At 40.9% G+C, this 26,386-nt stretch overlaps 3 protein-coding genes and 1 pseudogene across 5 annotated transcripts in view; 2 read left to right on the top strand and 2 right to left on the bottom strand.

Moving 5' to 3' along the window:
• Positions 1-6,730: 6,730 nt before the first annotated feature.
• Positions 6,731-8,078, top strand: LOC308533135 (26S proteasome regulatory subunit 4-like; the record flags this gene model as incomplete). Its single annotated transcript, XM_081110950.1, has 1 exon — positions 6,731-8,078. One exon carries the CDS (start codon positions 6,731-6,733, stop codon positions 8,051-8,053), a length of 1,323 nt encoding a protein of 440 aa, XP_080967076.1. The 3' UTR covers positions 8,054-8,078.
• A 1,748-nt stretch (positions 8,079-9,826) lies between these two features.
• LOC308533660 (cytochrome c oxidase subunit 6B1-like) lies at positions 9,827-10,085 on the bottom strand (annotated as a pseudogene). Its single transcript has one exon. The product of its transcript is annotated as a cytochrome c oxidase subunit 6B1-like (transcript).
• A 6,613-nt stretch (positions 10,086-16,698) lies between these two features.
• RAD21 (RAD21 cohesin complex component) overlaps positions 16,699-26,386 on the top strand; it is a 29,346-nt gene continuing 19,658 nt past the window's right edge. The window contains exons 1-2 of one of the 2 annotated variants that reach the window (XM_081111576.1): positions 16,699-16,910; positions 23,241-23,415. In XM_081111576.1, the coding sequence (XP_080967702.1) occupies positions 23,272-23,415 (144 nt within the window). In that variant the 5' untranslated portion in view covers positions 16,699-16,910; positions 23,241-23,271. Of the gene's footprint in view, positions 16,911-18,455; positions 19,060-23,240; positions 23,416-26,386 lie in introns of those variants that run through there. The other variant, XM_081111577.1, reaches the window with a different exon arrangement.
• On the bottom strand, positions 24,451-25,080 carry LOC308533544 (male-enhanced antigen 1). Its single transcript, XM_081111578.1, has one exon. It carries the CDS (start codon positions 25,058-25,060, stop codon positions 24,536-24,538), a length of 525 nt encoding a protein of 174 aa, XP_080967704.1. The 5' UTR covers positions 25,061-25,080; the 3' UTR covers positions 24,451-24,535.

Raw genomic sequence — 26,386 nt, 5'->3', positions numbered from 1 at the left:
AAAACAAGACTTATTATATAGTTTTTCAAAGTCTTAAAGCTAGGGAAGAGTATGTGAATGTATGTATACGTGTGTGTGTGTGTGTGTGTGTGTGTGTGTGTGTGTAATGCTGTGCCAGTGTAGGCTCATCACTTGTAACACATGTACCACGCTGGGACAGGGTATTAATAGTGGAGGAGGCTGTGCACGGGTGGGGTAGGGAGTATATGGGAACTCTCTGAACTTTCCGCTTGATTTGCTGTGAACATAAAACTGCTCTAAAACCCAAAGTCTATTTTGTAAGTGAATAATAATACCCTGTCATAAGCTTTACGAAGAACTGAATGACATGAGTATAGGCCAAGCTCTTAGCACAACACCAGACAGGTAATAACTGCTCAAGCCATGTTTATCATTGTTGTTGGAGAAAACATAAACAAAGGCAGGAGTTGCTTAATCTGTATATCTCCATTCCCCATAATAATAAAAGTATCCAAATACTTGTTTAAACAAAAGCGGGGGGTGGGGGGGGAGGGTACCATGTGGAGAACATACTAGGAATTAAACCCAGGTACACCCTGCCTTGAAAAGCTTCTATCGTTTAACTAGTTCTTATTTCAACAGACAGGTATTGCCCACCTACAATGTGTGAGGCCTCTTGGCTGGTGCTGGCAATATAGAGATGAGTGGCACCCAACAGCCCAGAAGGCAGGGCACCTGCAAACAAGTTATGTTTGGTCAAGAGTCACCGGGAGGGGAGTCTACATAAGATCAGCTTCAGAGTATTAACCACTTTAAAATATCAAGGGAGGAAAGATCTGATTCTCAATTACTTAATTTGTCTTCTTTCTCTTCAGATGGATGGTATTCCGTTCCAAGGGGAGCTTCATGATGATTCAGCTCATCTTCCATTGTCGTTCTTCAAATGGAGACATGTTAGCTGCAGCTCAGGGTAAGAAAGAATTTAAATTTGCTGGCTTGAAGTTCAGTCTAATTGTAGTTAGGAATGGAAATCTTTCTTTATCTGGAACTCAACTCTACCTATTCACCTTGCCTTAGATTTAGAAGGCCATTCCTCTTTTTTATTTGACGTTCACATTTTTCCTCAACCCATGTAATTTATTTTCCTGATTGGCATCTTGGTTAGATTAATTTTTATCACTTGCTTTCAGATCTGTTAATGCTTACATTATTATTTCCTGCCTTGACATAGTACAATTTATGCTTAATTAATGAAATGTCTTACCTAGGCTAAGTGATATTCATAGAGAACTGTAATAAAAGTATCAGAGAAATGAAATATATTGAGTTATTTTTAGAAAGTGAATCAAGATAAATTTTAGTCAAGAATAGCATTATTTTATATATTCACCCCATCATTGATAATACTGTTTGATTCTTATTACTATTAAACATGTCACTACAATGTCTCTTAATTAGTATAATAATTTATTTCTACTGGGTTCATAATCTCAGGTAGTTATTTAGCAAGACAAAATTTCATTCCATAGTCCAAGAATCATAAATATCTACTGAGAGGTACTCAATAATTAAAATAACTCCTAAAAGAACACCTTTGGCTTTTAACTTTGCAATTTAAATAGAAACTTTCCCATTCTGGTGAAATTTTAAAAATATATGATTCAACCTCTCTGTAATGCTGGCACTGGAAGAAAGGCTCACAGTTAATTAATAAGCTTTATGTAGAGAGAGAAAGACACTGTACTAGAGGAAATCTATTTGAATTTCAACAGATTCCATAGAATATGAGCCACAATTTTGCTTTCTCATTGGATAAACCAACAGAGCCACCTGTTAATTTGCCATAAGAAATACAACTATCAAGCCAATCACAATGTTATCAGTTAACATGTCATCTTCGAAGAAGAAAAGTATCTAGTTAGAAAATCAAACTATTAGATCCTCTCTACCCTACGAGGTACCCCTTTAAGTGAGTGTGGTTTTAAAGAGTCCAATAAGTAACGCTATCTTCCATTCCTGAGCTTGGCACCCACTAAGAGACAGGATGACTGACATAGACTCTATTGGGAGACAAGGGTTGGAGGTGCAGCCACAGCGCTCTTTCTTGCACCGCGCTTGGCAGTGTTCACAAGCACCCTCTGAGGTAGTCACGGTACCGTCCCCATTGTACAGATGGCGAAACTGAAGCCCAGAGGATGCAAGTAATCTGCTCATAATGGAACATGTAGAAGATGGTGGGGCTAGAAATGTGAAGTCAGGCGGTCTGCCTCTGAAGCCTACATTGAAAGGACTGTTGGCCTCACTTCACAGTTTTTGTGCACCAGGCCTCTAGTGTGATTACAATGACAAAGCAATGGTTTTTACAACAAGATCACTGTTGTCTTAGACCAAATCTAGTATTCTCAGAATATGTGTATTCCTTGGAGTGTGGAGTATTTTGTTAAAGGAAGATAAGTGTAAGCTGCTGTTTTGAACAGAAATGAGTTTATTTTCTCCCTGAGCAGTTGTGTGCTAAAGCAAGCCCACTTGTTATTCTCTACCCTTAACACACATTTCAGGGGTGTATCTGACAGCTTATACGCAGGCTTTCTTCAGATGTAATCGCTGCACTAGAATAAAGATGAAGCCCGTTGTAAGAACCCTGCAAAAGGCAGAATTCAGTCACGTAACTCATTAATTCTTGACACAAAAATGTTTGATCAAAGACAGAGCTGTATCTTTCAATTTTTCATGATGATAAAATCTAAAAAGGAAAAAAAAAACCCACCAAAGTAGATAGGACATCTTTGTTAGTACAGAACATTATTTGAAAGCAAGTAGCTTCAAATATATCAGTCCTATTAAAGCTGTTCTTTCATTTCAAAAAGCATGTATTAGTTTGAATTCTACCCATATCTTCAAATATCCTAGTTTAAAATACCCAAACAACGTAGCAAGTCAAACACAGAATTACTTAAGAAATCTCTGAAGAAATGTCTACTTTGGTGTAAGAGGTCTCATTTCCTCACTCACCTACTCCATCCACACTCATCTTCTTGTTGTTCCTTCCATCTCCAGGGAAGCGCCTGTCCCATACCCTTTGCACTTTCTGTTCCCTCTCCTGGGCTCTCCTTCCCTGAAGACCCACATGGTTCATCCTCTCACTTCCTTCAAATCTTCACATGAAATCACTTCCTCAGAGAGCCTTCCCTCTCCCCCCCACCCAATGCTCTCTACTCCCATACCCTGCACATTTTCTCTGCATTGCACTTATCACCTTCTAATGTGTCATATATTTTACATGTTTGTTGTAGTAAGTACCCAATAAATACAAGGAAGGAAATATGGCAATGCTAGTAGCATCCGTTTTGCTGGAGTGGATTTGGTAGGCGTGATCTGACTCTGGAGTTCTAATGCTGGTGGGAGCTTCTAACTCCAGTCCATAGCTAGGGTGGTGTGGTTCTGGAACCAGCGTGCCCACAAGACCTTCCTGACTCTCCAGCATCCAGAAAATTGCAGAGGAAGTTCTTTCATCAGAGGGTGGTTCTCAGTGTGTGACCTGGGAGTCACTCCTGGAGCCTCAGCGAGAGCCCGTTGCTCTCCACAATCTATCTCGTTCATTTTACATTATCCAAGTGTTTTTCATTATCTAAAACAGAGCCCTGACTAGTAGTATGTACATATTATACTATTTCTATTTATACTAATACTAGAGGCCCGTGCACCAGTGGGGTCCCTCGGCCTGGCCTGCGCCCTCTTGCAATCCGAGAAGGGGAGAGAGGAAAATAAAATATTTGCTATCATCAATAGAAATTATATTTTTAAAAGGATTTCATATTAGAGAATTCTTTCTCAAAACACCATTGCACAAGATGTTGCCCTAAATATATGGCACATATATTTAAACAGGTAATTCCCAGACTATACCAGGAAAACTCAGATCAGAGGAACTGCTGTGAGTGGTCAGGGATTGGAAAAAGATCCTGCTCTGTGCAGAGCCAGGCGTGTGTCAGGTGAAAAAGGAAACCCTGGGAAGGAGAAGTCACATATTTGGATCTTGCAGGATTTACTAAAGGGCCTGAAATGTGCATTTTTTTATTAGTCATTAAATTCCACAGCCTGACACATTACCACACACATGATAGGTCAATAAATATTTGACCAACAGTTGGATACCGGTGATGTCCGCTGAGCACAGATGCACATGGCAACTCCTGTCTTCCTTCTTGTCTTAAATGGTGAAGCAGTGCCTAGAGCAGCAGGCACCGTGTTCCAACCAAGAAGCAACAGCCAGTGTTGTAAGGACAGAGCAGACAGAGGTGACAGATGTGGTCTTCGAGGCTATAAGGAGCTGCTTCCTCCAGATAATTTGTTTTGAGAGATAATTAAGTGTTTTATTGTTTATTCCTGAAACCACTGTTACTTATTATTCAAAGAAGGAAAAAAAGGTCATTTATTACTTGCAGGAAAAAAAAACATTCTTAATTCATAGACCCCTAAAAAGAAAAAATTTATCTTTTTTCTGAGTTCTCAAAAACAGCCAAAGTTCTGATTTCAAGGCTCCTTCACCACAGTGTTTCCAGCCAAAAGAAACAAAAAAGTCACCTGTTTGCTGATATTTGCAATTCTTCATTTAATCGAACACTTTATCTGTAAGGCGTGACATTGTCTCATCCTTAATTGTATAGCACCTGCCTTGGGCATTGTCTTTGGGTGGGCTCCAAGAGAGAATTTCCTGTATGGGGAACTTTTTGGCTCACAAATCCAGATAATCCTCAACGTATCTATTTTTTAATTTAGCATGGATTTCTTTGGTCAGCCATTACTAAGCTTTTATTTTCAAATTAATCACACTACTATTGTGCATTGCATAAATCACCATCTCTGAAATGATTCCTCATCAGCCATCTTTTCCCTGGACTCTTGCCTCAAATTATCAATGTATTGTCTCTCTGGTCCAAATCCACCTTTCTTTGTCTTGCTTCGTGATTCAGGAGCAGGACTAAGAAAACATTTGTCAGCGGGCGCAATGTTCGACTTTGTCAGTAGGGGGCGCGGAAGGGATATTGCCAGAGGAAGGGGCTGCTCTTCCTAGTTCCTGTGTGTGGGTTTTGCCCTGGCAGCCCTTGACACAAGCAGCTTGTGGATGGGCACCCAGGGGCACTCATGTTCCAGCAAGTTTTGCCAGCGCCCCTGCAGAGTCTCACAAGCACCTCAGAGGGTGGCTTCCCAGTGAGTTTCACCAGAATCTCAAAGGGCTGATTCTCAGTTAGTTCCACTGGGACCCCAACAAGTGGTTTCCAGCCAGCCCTGGCTGGTGGCACTTAAGCAAATTTCTCTGCCATTCAATAGGCACAGCCAGACCCTCTCTAATAGGGTTTGGATGTCCATGTGGTCCTTTTTCCAAGCCCTTTCTTTCCAGGGCTAATTAGCCTCAGCTGTAGGGGTATATCTGTTATTCGTGTATTCTGTAGAGTTAGTTCTCTTTATTGCTAAGTTGTAACCCCCTGTTATTAATTAACCTGTTAATAATTTATCCCTTGGTAGTTAATCCCTGCTATTAGGTCATTATTAGACACTAATTCTTTCTATTGAAATGTTCTGCTCGAATTACTGAGTGGTTTCTGTCTCCTGGCTAGACCCTGAGTGACACATCATCTCTAGGTCAATCAGGAATTCTGCATGGGGTAGCTTCATTTTACACAAATATCAGTTTACTGACTTTTAAAATAAATCAGCCTATCAGTTGTAATGTCAGGCATGTAAAGCCAAGTTTGTAAGCCTGGTGGTTCAGTACATTAATGTTAATCAATATGTATTATTTTGCAAAGGCTCAGGAAAAAGTCAGTCATTGAGTTTTTGTTATGGTGGCCTTTCTTAAACCCATTAACATTTATTATAATTGTGTTTCCAAGAAAATATTTTGAATATCAGTCTGAGAACTAAATTGCACACCTAAATACTTCAGTGTTTGCTGAAGTATCCAGTATTAGAAATGGCCTCTGCTATTGCCTGTAACTCAAGGGTTTGAAATAATTTTTATTTCTACTAATAATGAGCCTATAGGCAAACTACTTTAAAAAAGACTACACTTCTTTCAATTCACACAATTGAATATCAGAACATTTGAGATGTTTAGGTTCTGAGCTATCCTTTGTCAAGAATGACCCATAGTAGAGAAAATATTTGCAAATGATATATCTGATAAGGATCTAATATCCAGAATATATTAAATATACATACAATTCAACAACAAAAGTCAGACAGACCAATTAAAATGGACAAAGTATTGGGATGGACATTTTCCAAAGAAGATATATACATGGCCACCAAGCACGTGAAAAGATACTCAATGCTATTTGTCATTAAAGAAATGCAAATCAACACCACATGAGATACAACCTCACACATCCTGGGATGGATAGAATTTTAAAAGAAAAAACACAGAAAATAACTATTCAGAGAAATTGGAATGCTGAGACATTGCTGGTAGGAACGTAAAATGGTGCAGACACTAGGGAAAGAGTTTGGCTGCTCGTCAATAATTAACATATGATTCAGCAATCCCATTCCTAGGTATAAACCCAAAAGAATTGAAAGCAGGTGTTCAAACAAATGCTTGTATGCAAATGTTCATAGAAACACTATTCACAATAGCCAAAAAGTAGAAACAACCCAAATGCCCATCAACTGATGAAGGGGTGAGCAAAATGTGGCATAGCCACACAGTGGACTAGTATTCAGCTATAAAAAAGGAATGAGGGGCGGCGGCTCCTGCAGCCAAGGCAAAATGGGTCAGAGTCAGAGTGGTGGTCATGGTCCTGGAGGTGGCAAGAAGGATGACAAGGACAAGAAGAAGAAATATGAACCTCCCGTGCCAACCAGAGTGGGGAAAAAGAAGAAGAAGACCAAGGGACCAGATGCTGCCAGCAAACTGCCACTGGTGACACCTCACACTCAGTGCCGGTTAAAATTATTGAAGTTAGAAAGAATTAAAGACTATCTTCTCATGGAGGAAGAATTCATTAGAAATCAGGAACAAATGAAGCCTTTAGAAGAAAAGCAAGAGGAGGAAAGATCAAAGGTGGATGACCTGAGGGGCACTCCGATGTCAGTGGGGACCTTGGAAGAGATCATTGATGACAATCACGCCATCGTGTCTACATCTGTGGGCTCAGAACACTACGTCAGCATTCTTTCCTTTGTGGACAAGGACCTGCGGGAACCAGGCTGCTCCGTCCTGCTCAACCACAAGGTGCATGCTGTGATAGGGGTGCTGATGGATGACACAGACCCTTTGGTCACGGTGATGAAGGTGGAAAAGGCCCCGCAGGAGACCTATGCCGACATTGGGGGGTTGGACAACCAAATCCAGGAAATTAAGGAATCTGTGGAACTTCCTCTCACTCATCCTGAGTATTACGAAGAGATGGGTATAAAGCCCCCTAAGGGGGTCATTCTCTGTGGGCCACCTGGCACAGGTAAAACCTTACTGGCTAAAGCAGTAGCAAACCAAACCTCAGCCACGTTCTTGAGAGTGGTTGGCTCTGAACTTATTCAGAAGTACCTAGGCGATGGGCCCAAGCTCGTTCGGGAATTGTTTCGAGTTGCTGAAGAACATGCACCATCGATTGTGTTTATTGATGAAATTGATGCCATTGGGACAAAAAGATATGACTCAAACTCCGGTGGTGAGAGAGAAATTCATCGAACAATGTTGGAACTGTTGAACCAGTTGGATGGATTTGATTCAAGGGGAGACGTGAAAGTCATCATGGCCACAAACCGAATAGAAACTCTGGATCCAGCACTAATCAGACCAGGCCGCATCGACAGGAAGATCGAGTTCCCCCTGCCCGATGAAAAGACCAAGAAGCGCATCTTTCAGATCCACACAAGCAGAATGACGCTGGCTGATGACGTGACACTGGACGACTTGATCATGGCCAAGGACGACCTCTCTGGTGCTGACATCAAGGCAATCTGTACAGAAGCTGGTCTCATGGCCTTGAGAGAACGTAGAATGAAAGTCACAAATGAAGACTTCAAAAAATCGAAAGAAAATGTTCTGTATAAAAAACAAGAAGGCACCCCTGAGGGGCTTTATCTCTAGGGAACCTCAGTTGCCTTCAAGGAAGTGGTCAGGGGTGCTGACCCTGGGGAGGGAGAGGTGGGGAGTTGCCCAGAGGAGCCAATTGCAGTTGCTCTTCATTATGTGCCCTGTGTACCTCTGTGAGCACCGCGTGCAGGAGCCCGACGTGCAGCGCTCCATTCCCAATAAAGCGAGTTCTTTCTAAAAAAAAAAAAAAAGGAATGAGGTACAGATACATACTATAATGTAAATGAAGCTAGAAAACATTATGCTACATTAAAGAGTCAGGCAAAAGGGTCACATATTATATAATTGGATTTGCATAAAATATCCCAAATAGGAAAATTATAGTCATTTTCAGGGACTGGAGGGAGGAAGGGATAGGGAGTGCCTGTTGAACGGGTATGGGGTTCACTTTTGGGGTGATGAGAATGTTCTAGAATTAGTAGTGATATTTGCACAATATTGTGGGTGTACTAAACACTACTGAATTGTACACTAAAATGACACAATGGTGAATTTTGTATTATATATATTTTACCACAGTAAAAAGATTGATTTTGAGAGGGAAGGAATTGGAGTTGGAAAACGTGAACAGTTCTTTTAAGAGTTTTGCTGTATGGGGAACTGAGAAATGGTGCAATAGCTGGAAGAAGATGTAGGGTGAAAGGAAAGTATTTTGAAAGTTTTCAAGATGGTACTAGCATATAATATTGACCTGCACAATGCCCAACCAACTGAGCCACACCAACCAAGACTGAATTAGTGCTTTTCAATCCCGTGACCTTTTTTTTTTTTTTTTAGCCCCTCCCTTCTGATCTCTATAACTTTGTTCTCTGTATCTATAAGTCTGTTTCTATTTTGGTTGTTCAATTCTTTTGTTCTTTAGATTCCACATGTGATATCATATGTATTTGTCTTTTTCTCTCTGAATTATTTCACTTAGCATAATACCCCCTAGGTCCATCCATGCTGTTACAAATGGTAAGATTTTATTCTTTTTTATTGTCTACTAGTATTCCATCATAGATATAGATATAGATCTTCCATCATATAGATATTCCATCATGTATATGTATGTGTGTGTGTGTATAATTTTTATCTACGTATATTAACGGACACTTGCTTTGCTTACATATTTTTGCGATTGTAAATAATGCTGCAATGAACATGGAGTGCATATATTCTTTCAAATTACTGTTTTGGGTTTCTTCAGATATATACCCAGAAATGGAATCCCTGGGTCATAAGGCAGTTCCTTTTAATTTTTTGAGGAACCTGCTCACTGTTTTCCATGGTGGTTGCACAAATCTGCATTTCCAACAACAGTGCAGTAAGGTTCCCTTTTCTCCACATCCTTGCCAACACTTGTTGTTTATTGATGATAGCTTCCTGACAGGTGTGAGGTGGTATCTCATTGTGGTTTTGATTTGCATTTCTCTGATGATTAGTGATGTTGAGCAACTTTTCCTATGTCGATTGGCCATCTGTAGTTTCTCTCTGGAGAAGTGTTCATTCAGGTCTTCTGCCCACTTATTTATTGAATTGTTAGTTTTTCTAATGTTATATGCATTCTTTATAAATTTTGAATACTAACTTCTTATCAGAGGTATCATTGGTGAATATGTGCTCCCATTCAGTAGGTTGTCTTTTCATTTTTTTAAACATTTTTCCCACAAGTATTTATTGTTAGTTAAGCCATAATTCAGGATTCTAGGGTGGGACGTACCCAGGTCCCCCTTCACCTCCATGGAAGAAGGATGGGTGACAGAGGACGGGTGGGGTGCACTCAGTTCAGATCTTCCCAGGAAATGTGTCTCTGCCCAGCGGTCATCCCAGGCCGAAACCCAGGATATGGGGCACAGGGACTGGTACACACTCCGGTACCATTCACACACGGAGGCATCACCCGCTTTAGCAGGCATTGCCTGCTCACAGCGGTGGAAGTCCAGGTAGTTCTGCCAGCAGTTCCTGGTCTGGTTCTGGTTGGGGAAGCAGCTGTCAAAGGAGCAGTCCCGTAGTTCCTGATTTTGGTCTTGATGTCTTCTGCCATGTTGCTGATTCCTAAAGAGGCCCCTGAAGCTGCTCGCAGCTCAGTGTGCCCTTGTCTTTTCATTTTGTTGATGGTTTCCCTTGCTATGCAAAAACTGTGTGTTTGTTTGTTTGTTTTTCTTTTGTTTTCCTTGCCCGAGGAGATATGTTAGAAAAAATATTGCTAAGAGAAATATCCTAGATTTTACTGCCTATGTTTTCTTCTAGGAGTTTTATGTTTCAGGTCTTACACTTAAGTCTTTAATCCATTTTTAGTTTATTACTGTATATGATGTAAGAAGATGGTCTAGTTTCATTTTTTTTTTTTTTGCATGTACCTGTCCAATTTTCCCACCACCATTTATTGAATAGACTGTCTTTACCATACTGCAAGGTTTTATTTTAAATTAGGATTGTTACCTTTTTTTTTGGTGCATAGGTTTTTTGTTTTTTGTGGGTTTTTTTTTAATATATTTTATTGATTTTTTACAGAGAGGAAGGGAGAGAGATAGAGAGTTAGAAACATCGATGAGAGAGAAACATCGATCAGCTGCCTCCTGCACATCTCCCACTGGGGATGTGCCCGCAACCCAGGCACATGCCCTTGACCGGAATCGAACCTGGAACCTTTCAGTCCGCAGGCCGACGTTCTATCCACTGAGCCAAACCGGTTTTGGCTGGTGCATAGGTTTTAAGAGATAAACCCCACCCCTATTTTCCTCCAGTTTGCCGTCATATTTTTAGTAAGCAATTTTGCAGAATGAAGGGAATAGTGCATACCATCTGATAACAACATGCCCGCATTCTGGAATGGCCAGAGGGGCTCAGAGGAAACACCATCCATCTGCTTCTCCGTGAGCACCCATTATTCTCAAAGATGCATCGTTATTACAGACGAGATGGCGGGCTTAAAATTAGAGGAAAGGCATCAGAGTAGTCAGTGACAATTCCCAGCTAAAGAGTTAAACCTGCCTCCAGCATTGAAATGCTGTCAGCATAAGACATTTTCTGAGAAAAGTCCAAGTGATTAATAGAGACCCTGACCCAGGTTCTGCCTCAGAAGCTTCCCTGGTCTCAGCATCAGTACTTTTGTTTAATTCATTAAATTCATTGGAGTGACATTGATTAATAAAATGATACAGGTTTTAAGTATATAATTCTATAATGTATCACCTGTATATTGTATTGTGTGTTCATGCCCAAAAGTCAAATCTTCTTTCCTCACCATATGTTTGACCCCATTTACCCTTTACTACTCCCGCCCCCCCCCCCCCCGCAACCCCCTTTCCCTCTGATAACCACCATACCGTCTGTGTCTTTAAGTTTTTGTTTGTTTGCTTGTCTTATTTGTTGCTTTCAGTTTTATATCCCACATAAGCATAAAATCATAAGGTTCTTGGCTTATATTTTCATCTGAATTATTTTGCTTAGCATGATATTCTCAAGATCCATCCATGTTGTTGCAAATGGCAGTATTTCATCTTTTCTGGTGGCTGAGTAGTATTCCATTGTGGTGTATGTACCACATCTTCTGTATCCAATCATCTATCAAAGGACACTTCAGTTGTTTCCATGTCTACTAAAAAAAGAAATTAAAAATATAGGGTGTCCCAAAAAGTATATACAAACACTTTGAATAATTATAAAGGCAGTGTTCATTAAAATACATTTCATTTTCAAAATTGCTATCAGCTGTTAAAGTGTGCATACATTTTCTGGGACACCCTGTCTTTATTTGTGGAGAGTACCCCTATGTTCACTGCAGCATTATTCATGGTGGCCAAGACGTCCACCTCCATTCTTAAACGCATAGCCTGATGTGGCCCAGGCTCCTGCAACATCCCTGGGCCTGCTCCTGGGCCTGGTGATTTTGTTTGCTGACCCGTAATGCAGCCTTGACAGGGATGTTTGCAACCTCTCACAGTCCTGACTCAGACCACAGGTGCATTTGACTGTGTATGAAATCTACCATTTCTCTGTGTGGGAAACTGATATAGGGTTAAGCCTCCGACTGACCTGCTGGCAAAGTCACAAACAATTCCCAGCTTAGAGAGCACAGTCCTCTTAGCATAATTAGGCTTGACCTTATAACACTCCCTAGATCTTATCTGGGAAGCTAAGGGGCTGAGGAAGTGCAGGAAGTATAACCATGTTGTAAACAAGTGAAACTCACAAGAAAAGTGTAACTTTGGTAACCACTACCTTGTTTACCGCTCACTATAAAAAGCTTGGTGAGGCCTGAGCACAGTGGAAGTCCCTCTCCTTGAGTTGGACTTGCCCGCCTGGACCTCCGATATTGCAAAATTATCTCTTGTCTTTTCTCTCATTTGTTGTGCGGCTCCTCTTTCAGGTACCGAACTCTACTCCACGCGGGTCGTGGAAGGAAACACACTCAACACTCTGGCTTACAAAACCCTCTGTATTAAGAATTGATATTTCAATATTGATGTGTTGTCCTTAATCCCTTTCTTCATGTCATTTCTGTGTCTGAGTATAACATTTGTATTATGATTGTTGTTCTTGAAATTCATTTCCTTTTTATATAAAAATATCTATCCCTTTTAGGGACAAAAAAGACTGTTGTCATTAGAAGAGAAGCCAGAACCTATTATTTTTTTCAATCACTGTCCATTTTTCCCTGCTTATCCCAAAATCTTAAACAGGCTATTCACTCTTTTTGGACTTTTTAAAATCAACTTTTGAAACCTCATGCAACAAATATTTTATACTTTGATGTTTCTTTATTTAAATATTTTTTATTCTGATGTAACATACTTAATACTCAACATTACTAACATTGAAATATTCCTAAAAAAAACCAAAACCGTTTCCCTGATTTCTCTCTCAACCTAATCCCTCCTACTTGCTGTATATGTTTATGTTCTATTTTAAAGGTTTGACAATTTAGAAGAGCTAGTCTACAAAATTGTGTAAATATTAAACAATTCTGCTACTATTTGTTGGTCATACCTTTCTCAAAGTTTTTATCTCACAAAAACTCTGTTTTATTATATGTGTGATCATGAATGATTAGACATAGAAAGAACATGCTTGTTTTATAAATATACTCAAGACAGTGCAGTATCAACTTTCAGACATTGATTGAACCAAATCATACTGGTCATCAACTTAGTAATCAGAAAAGTAGACCATTTTCAACTGAAGGAAGATTAAATTTGTAATTGGAGTTTGTCCTGCCATGGTTTCAATCAAACAGATTCACGATCATTAAAATTTACAAATGCACATTCATTAAATAAGTATCTCCAGGTAAGGGACATATTGACTGTAGCTAAATTATGTAGCAAGAAAGCTTCACTCAACATTTTCGTACAAGGGGATGAATGACTGTGTTGACAGGATGGGACTTTAAGCCAGAGCAGAATATATACCTTGTTCAAAAGAACCAAATCCAGCAGATTGAGGGGACTAAAGTTGTATGTGAAGAAATTATATGAAAATGCAATGGTAGCTCTGACTGGTTTGGCTCAGTGGATAGAGCGTCAGCCTGCGGACTGAAGGGTCCTGGGTTCGATTCCAGTCAAGGGGATGTACCTTGGTTGCAGGCACATCCCCAGTGCGGGGTGTGCAGGAGGTAGCTGATCGATGCTTCTCTCTCATGATGTTTCTAACTCTCTATCCCTCTTCCTTCCTCTCTTTAAAAAAATCAATAAAATATATATTTTTTAAAAAACACACATAAATACCTAAATATTAAAAAAAAAGAAAATGCAATGGAAAGGAAAAGAGGGACATCTGTAATGCTTTCAACAATAAAGATAATTTTTTTTATTGTATGAAAGGGAAGGTGGGCTCAGGTGGAGAGCTATTGGTTAAGAATAAATGGTTCAGGAGAAAAGAAGCAATAGTTCCTTGGGAGTTCAGTATTGGAAAAAGAGAGATAGAGGTAGAGAGGTAAGGAGATACAGACAGACAGTAAGAGAGGAAAACTTTTTCAAGGAAGGATTACAAAATGGGAATACAGCAAAGTATAGTTAAGAGGAGTATTTGGAATATCCAGGTATTTGCTGATGTTCTTAACAGTTGAATATTTAATAAATATTTGCCAGAACTTGTTGCAAATATTTCATTATTCAGAAGGTAGAAGGAACCAGACTAATAGTCACAATTTATTGAGTACTCAGTTCCAGGCACTATGCTAAGTACTTTGTATATGTGATCTCATTTAATTCTTTCAACCATCATGAAAAGTATTATCCCTGTTTTTACAGATTAAAAAAAAAAATCAAAGCCCAGAAATGTGAGGTAAATTACATGTGGTAAAACAGCAGGGAGGAAGAAGAGATGAATTTGAACCCAAAGAGCCTATTCACACTGAGGAATCTATGTGCTTAACTGTCTGTTTCCCAGCATATTCCTTTAAGATGTGTCTGCACTCAGAAACTATGACAGAGAAGTAAATTATTCCTCCATCTTTTAAGAAATTACAAAACAGGCAGTTAAAAAAACACCTAACACTTGATTGGGCTGGGTTACAAGTATAGGTGTCCACGTCAAAAGGTGACAGACACCCTTACTCTCTCCTGTGGTTAGGAGCATTTTGTCTAGTTCTGAGTGCTGTTCTCTGAGAACAGAAATTTATAGAGGAGGATAATGGTGACAATGACAGTGAAAATAGTAATAAAGATAATTTCGATTATATGCAAATTGCCAGTGGCCATTCCAAATGCTTCCACATGTATTAATTCCTGAATCTTCCCCATCTCCCTCAGGGGAGAAACCTGAAGCTAAAGCTACTTATTGTCATACAGGCAGTAATTGAGGGGGCCATTCTGTTAAGTCCTGAAATGTGTGTGTAGAGGGGGAACCATTTTTTACTAGTGTTACCTTAAGTAACACAGAGGATTAGGGAAGACTCATGGATGGACCTGGAGAGCATTATGCTAAGCGAAATAAGTCAGTCAGAGAAAGATAAATATCACATGATCCCACTAATTTGTGGAATATAATGAACTGATGAACAAAGACAGATCCAGAGACAGAGAAGCATCGATCAGACTGTCAAACCTCAGAGGGAAGGCAGGGGAGGGTGGAGGGAAGGGGGAGAGATCAATCAAAGGACTTGTATGCATGCATATAAGCATAACCAGTGGACACAGACACTAGGGGGTGAGGGCACGGGTGGGGCTGGGGGTGGGGGGGACAATGAGGGGATAAGGACACATATCTAATACCTTAATCAATAAAGAAAAAAAGAAGAAAAAACACAAAAAGGACATAGTGTGGGTGTTACTAATTAGAATGCCCTTTCAATTTATGCATGTAGGTGTTTCAAGTCCAGAGACATTTTTGAAATGTAATAAATATTTGAATTTTTTAAAAAGTGACTTTTGAATTAAGATGTGGGAGATTAAGAGACAAAGGAGAGGGGACGGAAATGCAAGACTGTTCTAAGCACAGGGAACAGCAAGTGACCATGGTACATTTGACAGCTTAAAAGGCAGGGTGGCCCAGTGGTTGAGCCTGTGAATCAGGAGGTCGGGGTTAGATTCCTGGTTGGGGCACATGCCGGGTTGTGGGCTTGATCCCCAGTGTGGGGTGTGCAGGAGGCAGCGGACCAGTGATTCTCTCTCATCATTGATGTTTCTATCTCTCCCGCCTCCTTCGTTTTTTGAAATCAATACAAATATATTTTTAAAAATAAAAATAAAAGGCAGGGTGACTGAAGTATGGTTGGCAAGAGAGGAAGCTGGAGCAGAAGGCAAGGGCTAGATCACGGTATTATCTTAAACATTTGGGGTAAAACCCTAAAGCAGCGGTTCTCAACCTGTGGGTCACGACCTCTTTGGGGGTCGAACGACCCTTTCACAGGGGTCGCCTAAGACCATCGGAAAACACATGTAATTACATATTGTTTTTGTGATGAATCACTATGCTTTAATTATGTTCAGTTTGTAACAATGAACATATATCCTGCATATCAGATATTTGCATTACGATTCGTAACAGTAGCAAAGTTACAGTTATGAAGTAGCAACGAAAATAATTTTGTGGTTGGGGGTCACCACAACATGAGGAACTGTATTAAAGGGTCGCGGCATTAGGAAGGTTGAGAACCACTGCCTTAGAGCTATGGGAGATTGTATAGAAGGGGAGGGGAGTGGTCGCGCAGGCTTCCTGAAGACAGGTGCGCTCTCTGCTGTATTCATCATTGTATCCCAGACCCCAGCTCTCACATGATGCAGTTGAGAGATGACCATGCACTAAGTATAAACATAGGTTGACTGAATGAATGAACCCCTATATTTGATGGGACTTGTTTAGGGGTTTTATGTTACCTTCGGCGTTACAGAACCATTCAAATGATTTTTGTGTGTGAGTGGTACACGAAATTGCACAACGTCCGTTCTTTCCTTTAAAAACAACCTCAGGAATCAAGCCAAACTAATTAATTTACTTGCGAGCAACTGCGCTTGCGCGGCCTCCTCGCGTAGCCCCTTTCCGAGACCCTCAGAGAACCACCTTCGCGCCTGCTCAGTACGGGGCTGTACCCCCGGGAGGCGGGCTCTCCAGAAAAGGAAACGGTCACTGCGCCTGCGTCGCTCCGCCGGGGGCTGACGCCGGCTGCGCAGGCGCAGAGGAGCCCTTTTTGACCGTAAACATCCTGCCGATTTGAACCGAGAATTTGGGCGGCAGGAAGAGCCGCGGCGTAACGGCAGCCATCTTGTTTGTTTGAGTGAATCGGGAAGGAGGCGGCGGCTGCGGCGGCGGCGGGGGCTGCGGCGAAGCTAGACCTCACAGGGGCGCCCCCCTTCCCCCACCCCCTCCCCGACCCCTTTCCCCTCCCCAGGCCACCCAGCCCGCCCGACTCCCGGCGGAGAGCAAGGTAAGATCCTCGCCGACCCCTTCTTCCCCTCCGGCTCCCTCCCCCCCACCCCACCCACCCCTTCGCCGCCGTCTCGCCGTCGGGGAGCTGGACTGGGGCGGGGGGGGGGGGGGCGGGAGAAGGCGGCACTCGCCGCGCCGCGAGACGCTGGCCGGGCAGCCACCCAGGGAGCCCCCGAGCGGCGGCGCCGCCCGCCCCGGCCCCTGCGCCCGGCCCGCCCTGAGCTGGGACCCGCAGCCCAGGCCCGCCTCGTCTCCCGCCCGGTAACCATGGGTTCCGGTCCGTTCCAAGACCCCCCAAGCCGTTACTCTGCGGGTCCCTGGGGGAGCAGCATCGCCCCGGGGACACCTGGAGGCGCGGAGGGAGAGTTTGAACGAGCCCGCTCTCGGGACCGGGCCGCCTACTCCGCGGGCGAAAATGGCTGGCGGGGAGGCCCGGGCCCCGGGCGGCGGCGGTGTCAGCGCCGAGGGCCGGCTGCGGGGGTCGGAGACGCGCGGGCGCGGCGGGGCCCTGGCCGGAGGCTGCCGCTGCTCCCCCTCCCTTTTTTACGCGAAACATGTAACGCGGGGAAATGAGTCCTGGGCAGCCCAATAGAAAACGCGAATCCCTAGGAAACGAGCAGAACCCCCCCCCCCCCCGACTTCTCTGATGATGAAGGTGCGGAGGGGGTGGAGGCGCCCCGGGAGGTGCTGCCTCTGACCCATGCCCGGGGTCCTTTCCGCGCCGAGCGGGGCTGTGCGAACCGTGTGCGATGCCGTGACACGGGCGGGCGGTGCTGCCGGCCTCGGGGCCTGCCCGTCGGAAAGGGGGAGATGCTGGGGGTCCGTCTGGCCGCCTTGGTTGGGCTTTCTTAGGCTGCCCTCGGCGTTCAGAAACGCGCTTGGGTGTTTAAGGGTTTCTGGTAAAGTTAATATTTGCTCCCGTTACACGGTTTGGAATAAGTACTCAGTTTCGGGGGGTGGGGAGGAGTGTTCCTGTAGTGGGTGGGTGGTTATTTTTTATTTTTATTATTATTTTTTTAATGAATGTAAGTGCCAGTGAGCTGTGGGAGTCAGAGGAATTTCGGTGACAGGCTGGAGAAGCTTTCCTGGGTTGTAGAGCCATTGAAGTTTCTTTGTTTAATGTTGGAGGCAACTAACAGTTGTTTCTGTAGCAAGACCTTGATGAGGCATGCGCCATCGCCATTGATTGATTTACTTGACAGTTGTCGGTAGCGGAGATGACAGCAAGTGCATAACCGTGAGTGCTTTCTTTGCACACACGTCAGAATTAATTACATTGGGAGAGTCTGACCTTCATTTGCCTTTTTGTGTGTGTGTGTGTATAAAGGCAACACATTCACGTATTCTAGAATTACGTTCTCCACTTAGAGTGGGGTATGTTTAAAGTATTCTTAGAGTTGAGAATTTCTTTCCTGATAAATTCCTACTTATGAGAAATTGTATCTTTGCAGTGTGGTACAAAAGAGAAGCATCTAATTCTTGAGAAGTACATATTTTGTTTAAATGTCATGTCAAAATTGTTAGGAATGTCATGCTGGTTGGTATATGTTGTGTGATTTTTTTTTGTTTTTTGAAATTTTCATTGACAGTGGTGCTGTCTTAGGTATGCTGTTCTAGTTAATTCTCATAATCCAGTTTGGTAAATATCCCCATTTTATAGATGAGAAAGCTGAGATTCTAACTATTATAAAACAACTAAGGAGGGAGCTGAATTTGAACCTAGAACTGATTTTAGAACTCGTGCTCACAGAATGCTCTATACTATAGAGTCTAGTGTGCAGATTGGAAACACCTTCTGTCCCTGAACCTCTCCGCTAGCCTCTCCTAAACCCCAAAGGGAGAGTTCCATTCTTATCTTAGTATTGACGTTTTCCACGGGTAGTAAACCATTGACTTTCCACCTTCCAGGTTTTTATAGTTAAGGAAAGTGAACTACACAGATTAAGCAGCTTAACTTGCTAGTTAATGGAGTGGTCTTGACTCCCAATGTAATTTTACATTGAAAATGTGATGTATATGTATGTTCCAAGGTTTAAAAATAGGACAAAAGGGTCAGCCTCGCTTTCCCAGCAGACCCACTTTCCAGAGGTGACCAGTGTCATCACTTCCATTTGTACAGCAGATACGTCCTGCTTATGCAAGTGCAGGTAATTTACATAGAGAGCCCTCTTTTTAACACATACTTTCATTGTTTAAGGCTGTATTCATTTGTTAGAAGTCTGTTATTACTGTCCAGGCAGGTTACTGTATTCCTAATCTTTTGCTGTTAAAAGTCATGCTGGCAAGGCAACATAGTATTACAGTTAGAGGTGTGGGTTCTGAAGTTCAAGTCCTGCTTATGTTAAACATTAGTGACCTTTGGCATGTTACTTATTATCATCTCATTTTCTTTGTTTTATGGTCTGTAAAATGGGCCAGTATAAATTTACTTTATAGGGTTGTTGTAAAGAGGATAGATACATAAAATACTTAGAGCTTTAGTAAAATTTGAAAAATTCGTTATTGTTATACATCTCTATGTACGTATATCTTTGGCATTATTACTGGCAGTACAGTTTCTGAATAGAAAGTATGAGTGTTTGAAATTTTCATAAGATGTTGCCAAATTGCCCTTCAGAGAGGTCATACAAATTTATACAATCACCGTCCTGCCTTGCTTCTAACAGATGAATGAAATATTATAATGTTATTGTAGATACATAACCTGTAATTTGATTTTGGTTTTTTGAAAAGATTTTAAAGAAAATGCTGGGGTTTTTTGCATTCCTGAATGTGTTCTAAACTATCTTTTTGCCATTTCACACCAGACTTAAATTCATTTTTTGGGATCAATTGGAAAAAGTCATTTGCTGCTTTAGAAAGAATTTAAGAAATAAGTTTCTGAACTATGCTCTGGGATGTTGGCTTTCTACTAAGATCTTTTGTAAAGGATTAGCAAAATTTCGACTCTTCCATCTTCAAAACCTGCGGAGATTAATCAACTTTTTTGTTTTAAGGTTGGCTAAAGTTTGGTATTATTAAAGGGGGAAAATGGTTTAAAAGGCAACAATAATTACACTTTCTCCTTTTTTAGATACAAGCCAATAGTTGATCCACCACATACCTCAGGCATCCTTGAGTTATTAGGGTGCTTTCCTCTTACTAATTGTTTCCCCAAATAACTTTAGCAGCACTCTGCTTTAGTTACTCCCTCACCCCCCGCGCCCCTCCCCCCCCCCAAAAAAAAAAAATCCCATGACAAGAAAGCATCTATTTAGGAATCTCTGCCTCTGCATAGCTGGGATATTTTAGGCATGGCACTCTAACTAGCAGCTGAAGTGCTGGCCATGAACTACTGACACCTGTTGAGAAGTGCCAGTAGTTTTCATTTCTGAAATCTCCAGAATTATTTACATATGTCAACTATTAGATCACTTGGTGTATCTCATTTCCTTATTCATTAAGTACATAATTTAGTAGTTGTCATTTGGCAGGCAGTATTCTAGGAGCTAATTACTTGGAGTACAACTGTCTTGTGTAGTGAAACTTGGGACTTGTATGATAGTGACTATTTCTAAGAACACACTGCCATATTGGATTGCTACAAAATGCTGTACAGGGAACTTAATTTTTGTGCTAACAAACTTTAAGGCTTCAAGTAGAAACATTGATTTGCAGCATAGGGAGCTGTCTTTGATTATGACAAATTGCTAAAAGTGGGATATAACATACACTTGAGGTATTATTAGTGCTTCTACCTTAGAGTGATCTGAATTCTTATTCCTTAGTTCTTTTCTTAACTACATTTGAAAGAGTTCACAATATAGGCAATTGATGAAAACTGTCTTTTTTTTCTTTTGAGAAAATTTTCCAAGTGTGAATTAGTGATCTCCTGAGAGCATCTGTTCAAAAGAGAATTTTAGAACCCTTTGCTATGATGGAAAATGGAGATGAGGCAAACCTGACTATAAATTACTCTTGCACCCCCACCCTCCCAAACATTGTTGACAGGCATGAAATCGCTTGCCTGTGAGGCATTTAACTAATGTGCATTTTCTGTAAACCATTGGAAAGAATGGGTGCAATTTTTAATTGAAAGTACAGTAAGCAAAATTTTAAAATTTAGTCTCTTTTTAAAAACATGAAAATTAGCGTTAACTTACTCTGGATCTTTTTTAAGCTAATTCAAAAGAAATTATACATTACACTAGCAGTGAATAAGAGGTGCTTCTTCTCTGTATCCTCGTCAGCACGTGTTAACATTAATTTTTATTTTTGCTCTTTTAATAGGTGTGCAGTGAAATCTAATTAATATTGGTGTTGAGCATCTTTTCTTGTTCTTATTTGCCGTCAGTATATCCTCTTCTGTGAAACTTCTCTTGCTCGTTTTCTAAGTAGATTTTTTTTAAAGTCTGGTTTTGAGAGGTTTTTATATATTCTAGATCCTGGTCCCTGCCTTATATGGGGTTTGCAAATACTTTTTTCTCCCTATATCTTGTTTTTGCATCCTCAGTGAGCTCCTTTGTAGAGCAAAATTTTTTATTTGATGAAAGACGGTTTATCAGATTTTTTTTCTCATGAGATATGTTTTTGGTGTCATATCTAAAAAATCTTAACCAAGTTTTAGGTACCAAAGGTTTTCCCTATAGTTTGTTTTTTTTTTTAATTTATAGTAAGTCTTGAAATTGGGTATACTTCTTTTTCAAAATAGTTTTAGCTATTCTAGTTCCTTTGCCTTCCCATATAATTTTAGAAAAAATTCCTATCAGTACCAATAACAAAAATCTCAGTAAGATTTTTCTAGGAGTTGTATTGAAGTTTCTTTAAAAAAATAGACATACACTTACCCATGCTATACAGAAATCACACTTTAGGACATTTGTCTCAGAGGAATGAAAACTTATGCTCACAAAGGGTCTATATACACAAATATTTATAGCAGTTTTATTTGCAATAGCTGAAAACTGGAGACAACCAAAATGTCCTTCAAGAGATGAATTGCTAAGTAAGTTGTATATCCATCCCATGGAATGCTACTCAGCAATGAGGAGGAACATACTACTAAAAGCCATTCAAAAAGTCATGTACTATACAATCCAATTTCTGCAACATTTTCAAAATGACAAAATTAGAGATGAAAAAGAGAATGGTAGTTGTTGGGGCTTAGGAATGGTACCAAACAAGGAGTGGGGTGGCAAGAGATAGAGTTAGGGAGAGCTCTGTGATGATGAAATAACTCTGTATCTTGTGCTTAGGGGATGGTTACACAAATCCACACACGTGGCAAAGAAGTATTGCACACGTTGTACTAATATCAGTGTCCTGGTTTTGAAGTACTTTTCATGCGTTGTGATTGTGCTTGAGTTTATTTCTGTAAAAGTATCACTTATGTTTCTTGTTCTACTTGTGGACATTTTAGAAAAAGATAGAAATTACTTGGCAAATAGACTTTTATAAATCAGTGAAAAGGGGAAAATAAATAATATAAGGGAAATATCGATTTACACAGTTGATATATATCAAGCTGGAATATTCAGGCTGCCTTTTTCTCTTCTGCATTAATACATTAGCTTGCTGAAAGAAAGAAATGTGAATAACATACTTGTATTTCTGCTACGACTATTTCAGTCATAAGTATTACACTGTATCATTGTCCTGAATCTAGTTTTTAAATTATGAGTCAACAAGTATTTTTAAAGTTTAGGAAACTGTAGATATAATACTTTACCTTTTTAAGCTTCAGCTGTTCTGAACTCACCAGAGGGCCAACCTACTTGTCTATGCTTGATGGAATATAAAATGCTTAGTACATGAGATACTAATTATTGTATAAAGCTGAGAATCTCAGTTTTTAATGGGGTGGGGTTAACAATGAAAATTTCCACATTGATTAATATTTGTGCCTGAGTGTTTTTCTCCTTGGACATTCTTTCCTTGCCATGAAGAATATATTCTCCAGTTTTTGGTCAGAAGCAGACTCTCTCCACAGTCAATAATCAGGATAGGAATGGAGTTAACACTTGAAGGAACTTCAAAAATGACAGTTTGATGATGATAGTTTCACTTTAAAAGAAAGCAGCACTTTTAAGATGACCGCAGGGCATGAGTGTAATTTGACTCTTTTGTCCCTTTCCCTTCAGCTTTTAATATTTTGGGGTCTTTTTCTACCCTCTTAAAATAAAGCAATAGGTTGTATTTGTGTGTGTGTGTTTGATGCATCCTAAATTCAATCCTTTAATAGTTCTCATACTAAAAAAAAATAGGAACTTTTATTTTTAGACTTGTTATAGGTCATGATAAATATTTCAATTCTTCAGTGGTATTTATATTAACTTTTTTTCCTTTTCAGATTTTCTCCTGTTTCATAGTCAACCAGAACAATGTTCTACGCACATTTTGTCCTCAGTAAAAGAGGGCCGCTGGCCAAAATTTGGCTAGCGGCCCATTGGGATAAGAAGCTAACCAAAGCCCATGTGTTTGAGTGTAATTTAGAGAGCAGTGTGGAGAGTATCATCTCACCTAAGGTATGTTTGATGTTGATATTTTTATTCCTTTTGTCGATCATTGATGTGTAAAATAGAATTCTATAAAATAACGTAAAGTAGGCATCTCTGTATATTTGGAGCCAAAGAGAATCCATAGATTATCCAGAGTTCCAGTTTGATATTCTCATGCAGATATTTTAATTTGCCTCTAGATAAGCATGAAGTCAGGCAGTACCCTAATATTTTATATTTGGCTTTCTAGATGTTTTTATACTAAATTATGTATGTGGGTGCTTCTCATTTAGGAATTTACAAAATATTCAAACTAAGGACCCATTAGTTAGAACAGGTTGCAAGGGGCAGATCTGTCTTATCCACCTAGCAGATAATATCCATACCACTTGCTCCACCTAAGCTTCACGCGACTACTTGCTGTTTCTTGAAGGTTTATCCCCATCTCAGGACTTTTGTACTCGTTGTGATCTTCTCCTAAATATTTAATTCCTTTCTAGCTCCCACTAGAATGGAAGCCTCATGAATGTCCTGACCTTATCTGCCTTATGTACTGCTCTGTTCCTGGAGGAGCTTTTATTGACATCCTCTGAAACAGTAGTTACCACCCTTGGATTTCACAAATAGTATAACTTAGAGTAACATGAGGTTTTAGTGTTGCCAAAAAGGACCTTTAAAACACAAGAGGTACAATTCACCATTAGCATTTCATTGATGAATAGACATGTTGACTTCAAAAGTGTACAAAGGACACCCAGCCGGTGTGGCTCAGTGGTTGAGCCTTGACCCATGAACCAGGAGGTCTCCGTTCAGTTCCTGGTCATTGCATATGCCCAGGTTGCAGGCTTGATCCCCAGTAGGGAGTGTGCAGGAGGCAGCCAATTGATAATTGTCTCTCTCTCTCTCTTTTTTTTTTTTTTTTTTTTTTTGGCTGTGTACATAGGGTGCTTTATTCTCCAGAGTGATACATGCTATGGTGGGTTGGGCTTGGGCCGATGTCACCATATGTACAGACTGAATAAAGTGGGTCTCTGAGAAGTTTGATTTGCCTTGATATGGAAGGGAGATGGGCGTTACAACCAGGGATGTGTTCAGTCCTGTCCTGGTTCCAGTGGAATGCAGGGAGCTAAGGCAGCTCTCAAGGTGGTCACTTCCAGGCAGGGGATGCCTGCCGGGCTTGGAGAGCCTTCTGTACCACGTCATCCCACTGGGCATCTGATATCTCCCGAGCCCAGGCAGGAAGCCCTGGTGCAGGCAAGCTTACTCCAGCCATTGTCCTTTTCACCAGCTCTACATGTTCTGGGTCCATGGGAATAGAGCTGTGGCTGCTCAAGGCTGTAGCTCCCTCCTCATCTTCATCCTCGCTCTCTAATGGTGGGTCTGGCAAATGAAGCCCCAGGGCCTGGATCCGATCCTGGATGTCCGCCACTACATCCTCTCCATCCCCCACGGGCGCCAGCCCCACCTCCTCGGGCTCAGGGTCTTGGTTCAGGGGCTGGTAGGAGTAGCCAGCTGGGCCTGCCCTGGGTTCCTCCTGCTCTTCCACAGGCTCCTCACTGCTCCAATCCCCAGTGCCTTCCGTGGGGCCCTGGTGCGGCCCTAGTTCCTCAGTCTGATTGGGGAAGATACGCTCCGGGCCCATGTTGTCTGCCCCTAGAACTACTGCTGCCATCCGGGCATGGGCCACTCAGAGCCCGCGGACGAACCCCATCTCTCATTATTGATGTTTCTATCTTTCCCTCTCGCTTCCTCTCTCTGAAATAAATAAAAACAGGAAAAGATGTTTAAAAATGTACTACGAATAATCTCGAACTAAGGGAAGTCCTTAAATATTTTATATAAGTATTTTCTACATATAACATCTGTGTTCTAAAGGTCCTTTCTTGTTCCTTGTATTTATACATACATGCACTAATTGTCCTGTTGGGAAAACATTCCAAATCACAGCTGTCTGGACCAACATTGGGAGCTCTCTTCTTAGAATTGGCAGTTTGGACATGCTGGCATAATATGCTAAGTAAGAGTGAGGTGTTCTAAGGGGATTAAAGCGTGGATGTTGCAGGGACTTGTTCAGAGAAGTTGTGTGGGAAAGTGTATGTTTTAGATGAGGAAAGTGAGAGTTTATGTTTGCAAGTAGAGGAAATTATAAAGTGTCTGCGTGTGGAATTTTTCCTAGTTTTAGAGTTATAGCTAGTAGAACTTATTGGCTTTAAATGCATTTCTGTCATGATATGTCCAACACAATACTAATTTCAAAACTTTATTAGAATGAAAACTTGACAGAGAATAAGTAACCTAATAGTCCTACCACCTCGAGAAACCTTTAGTATTTTGTCGTCTAGACTTTTCACTTGTGCATGTATTTTACACATAATTTTTCTCGCTTTTTATTCATGTACACAAATACTGCATACATTAATATATTTCGTAACAAGACTGCATTCAGGAAAAGCTCTGTTCCTAGCTCTACCGTCATTTTTAATGGTTGTATTGCAGTGTCAGTCTCCATCCACAGAACTTAAATACAGAAAAACAGAAACAGACTTGACCAAAATTGAAGCAAGGTAATTTGAATATTCATAAATTCACTATAGAAATACCAACGTGTATGATTGTGGGAGGCTGCTCTATGCTCCTGGGATGTTTTAGTATGCAGCATATGTACTGCCTTACATTTATAATATTCAAAAGCTCTGAATTCCAAAACACATCTGGCCCCTAGGATTCCAGATAAAGAATTGACTTATAATTAATTGTTTTGATTGTGTACGATTTATTTTATCAATCTTTTTAAAATTATCCATGTTTCTTTCTGAATTTTAGAATTTTAACTCCTCTGGTCTTAATGCAATGCAGCCATTAAAAATTATGATCATGTTGCCCAGTCGGCGAGGCTCAGTGGTTGAGCGTCGACCTATGAATCAGGAGGCCATGGTTCTATTCCCAGTCGGGGCACATTCTGGGTTGTAGGTTCAGTCCCCAGTGGGGGGCATGCAGG

The sequence above is a fragment of the Myotis nattereri genome, assembly GCF_964212035.1.
Source record: "Myotis nattereri genome assembly, chromosome: 17".
In the NCBI taxonomy this organism is placed as follows: Eukaryota; Metazoa; Chordata; class Mammalia; order Chiroptera; family Vespertilionidae; genus Myotis; species Myotis nattereri.
This window is presented reverse-complemented; position numbering and strand designations above follow the sequence as displayed.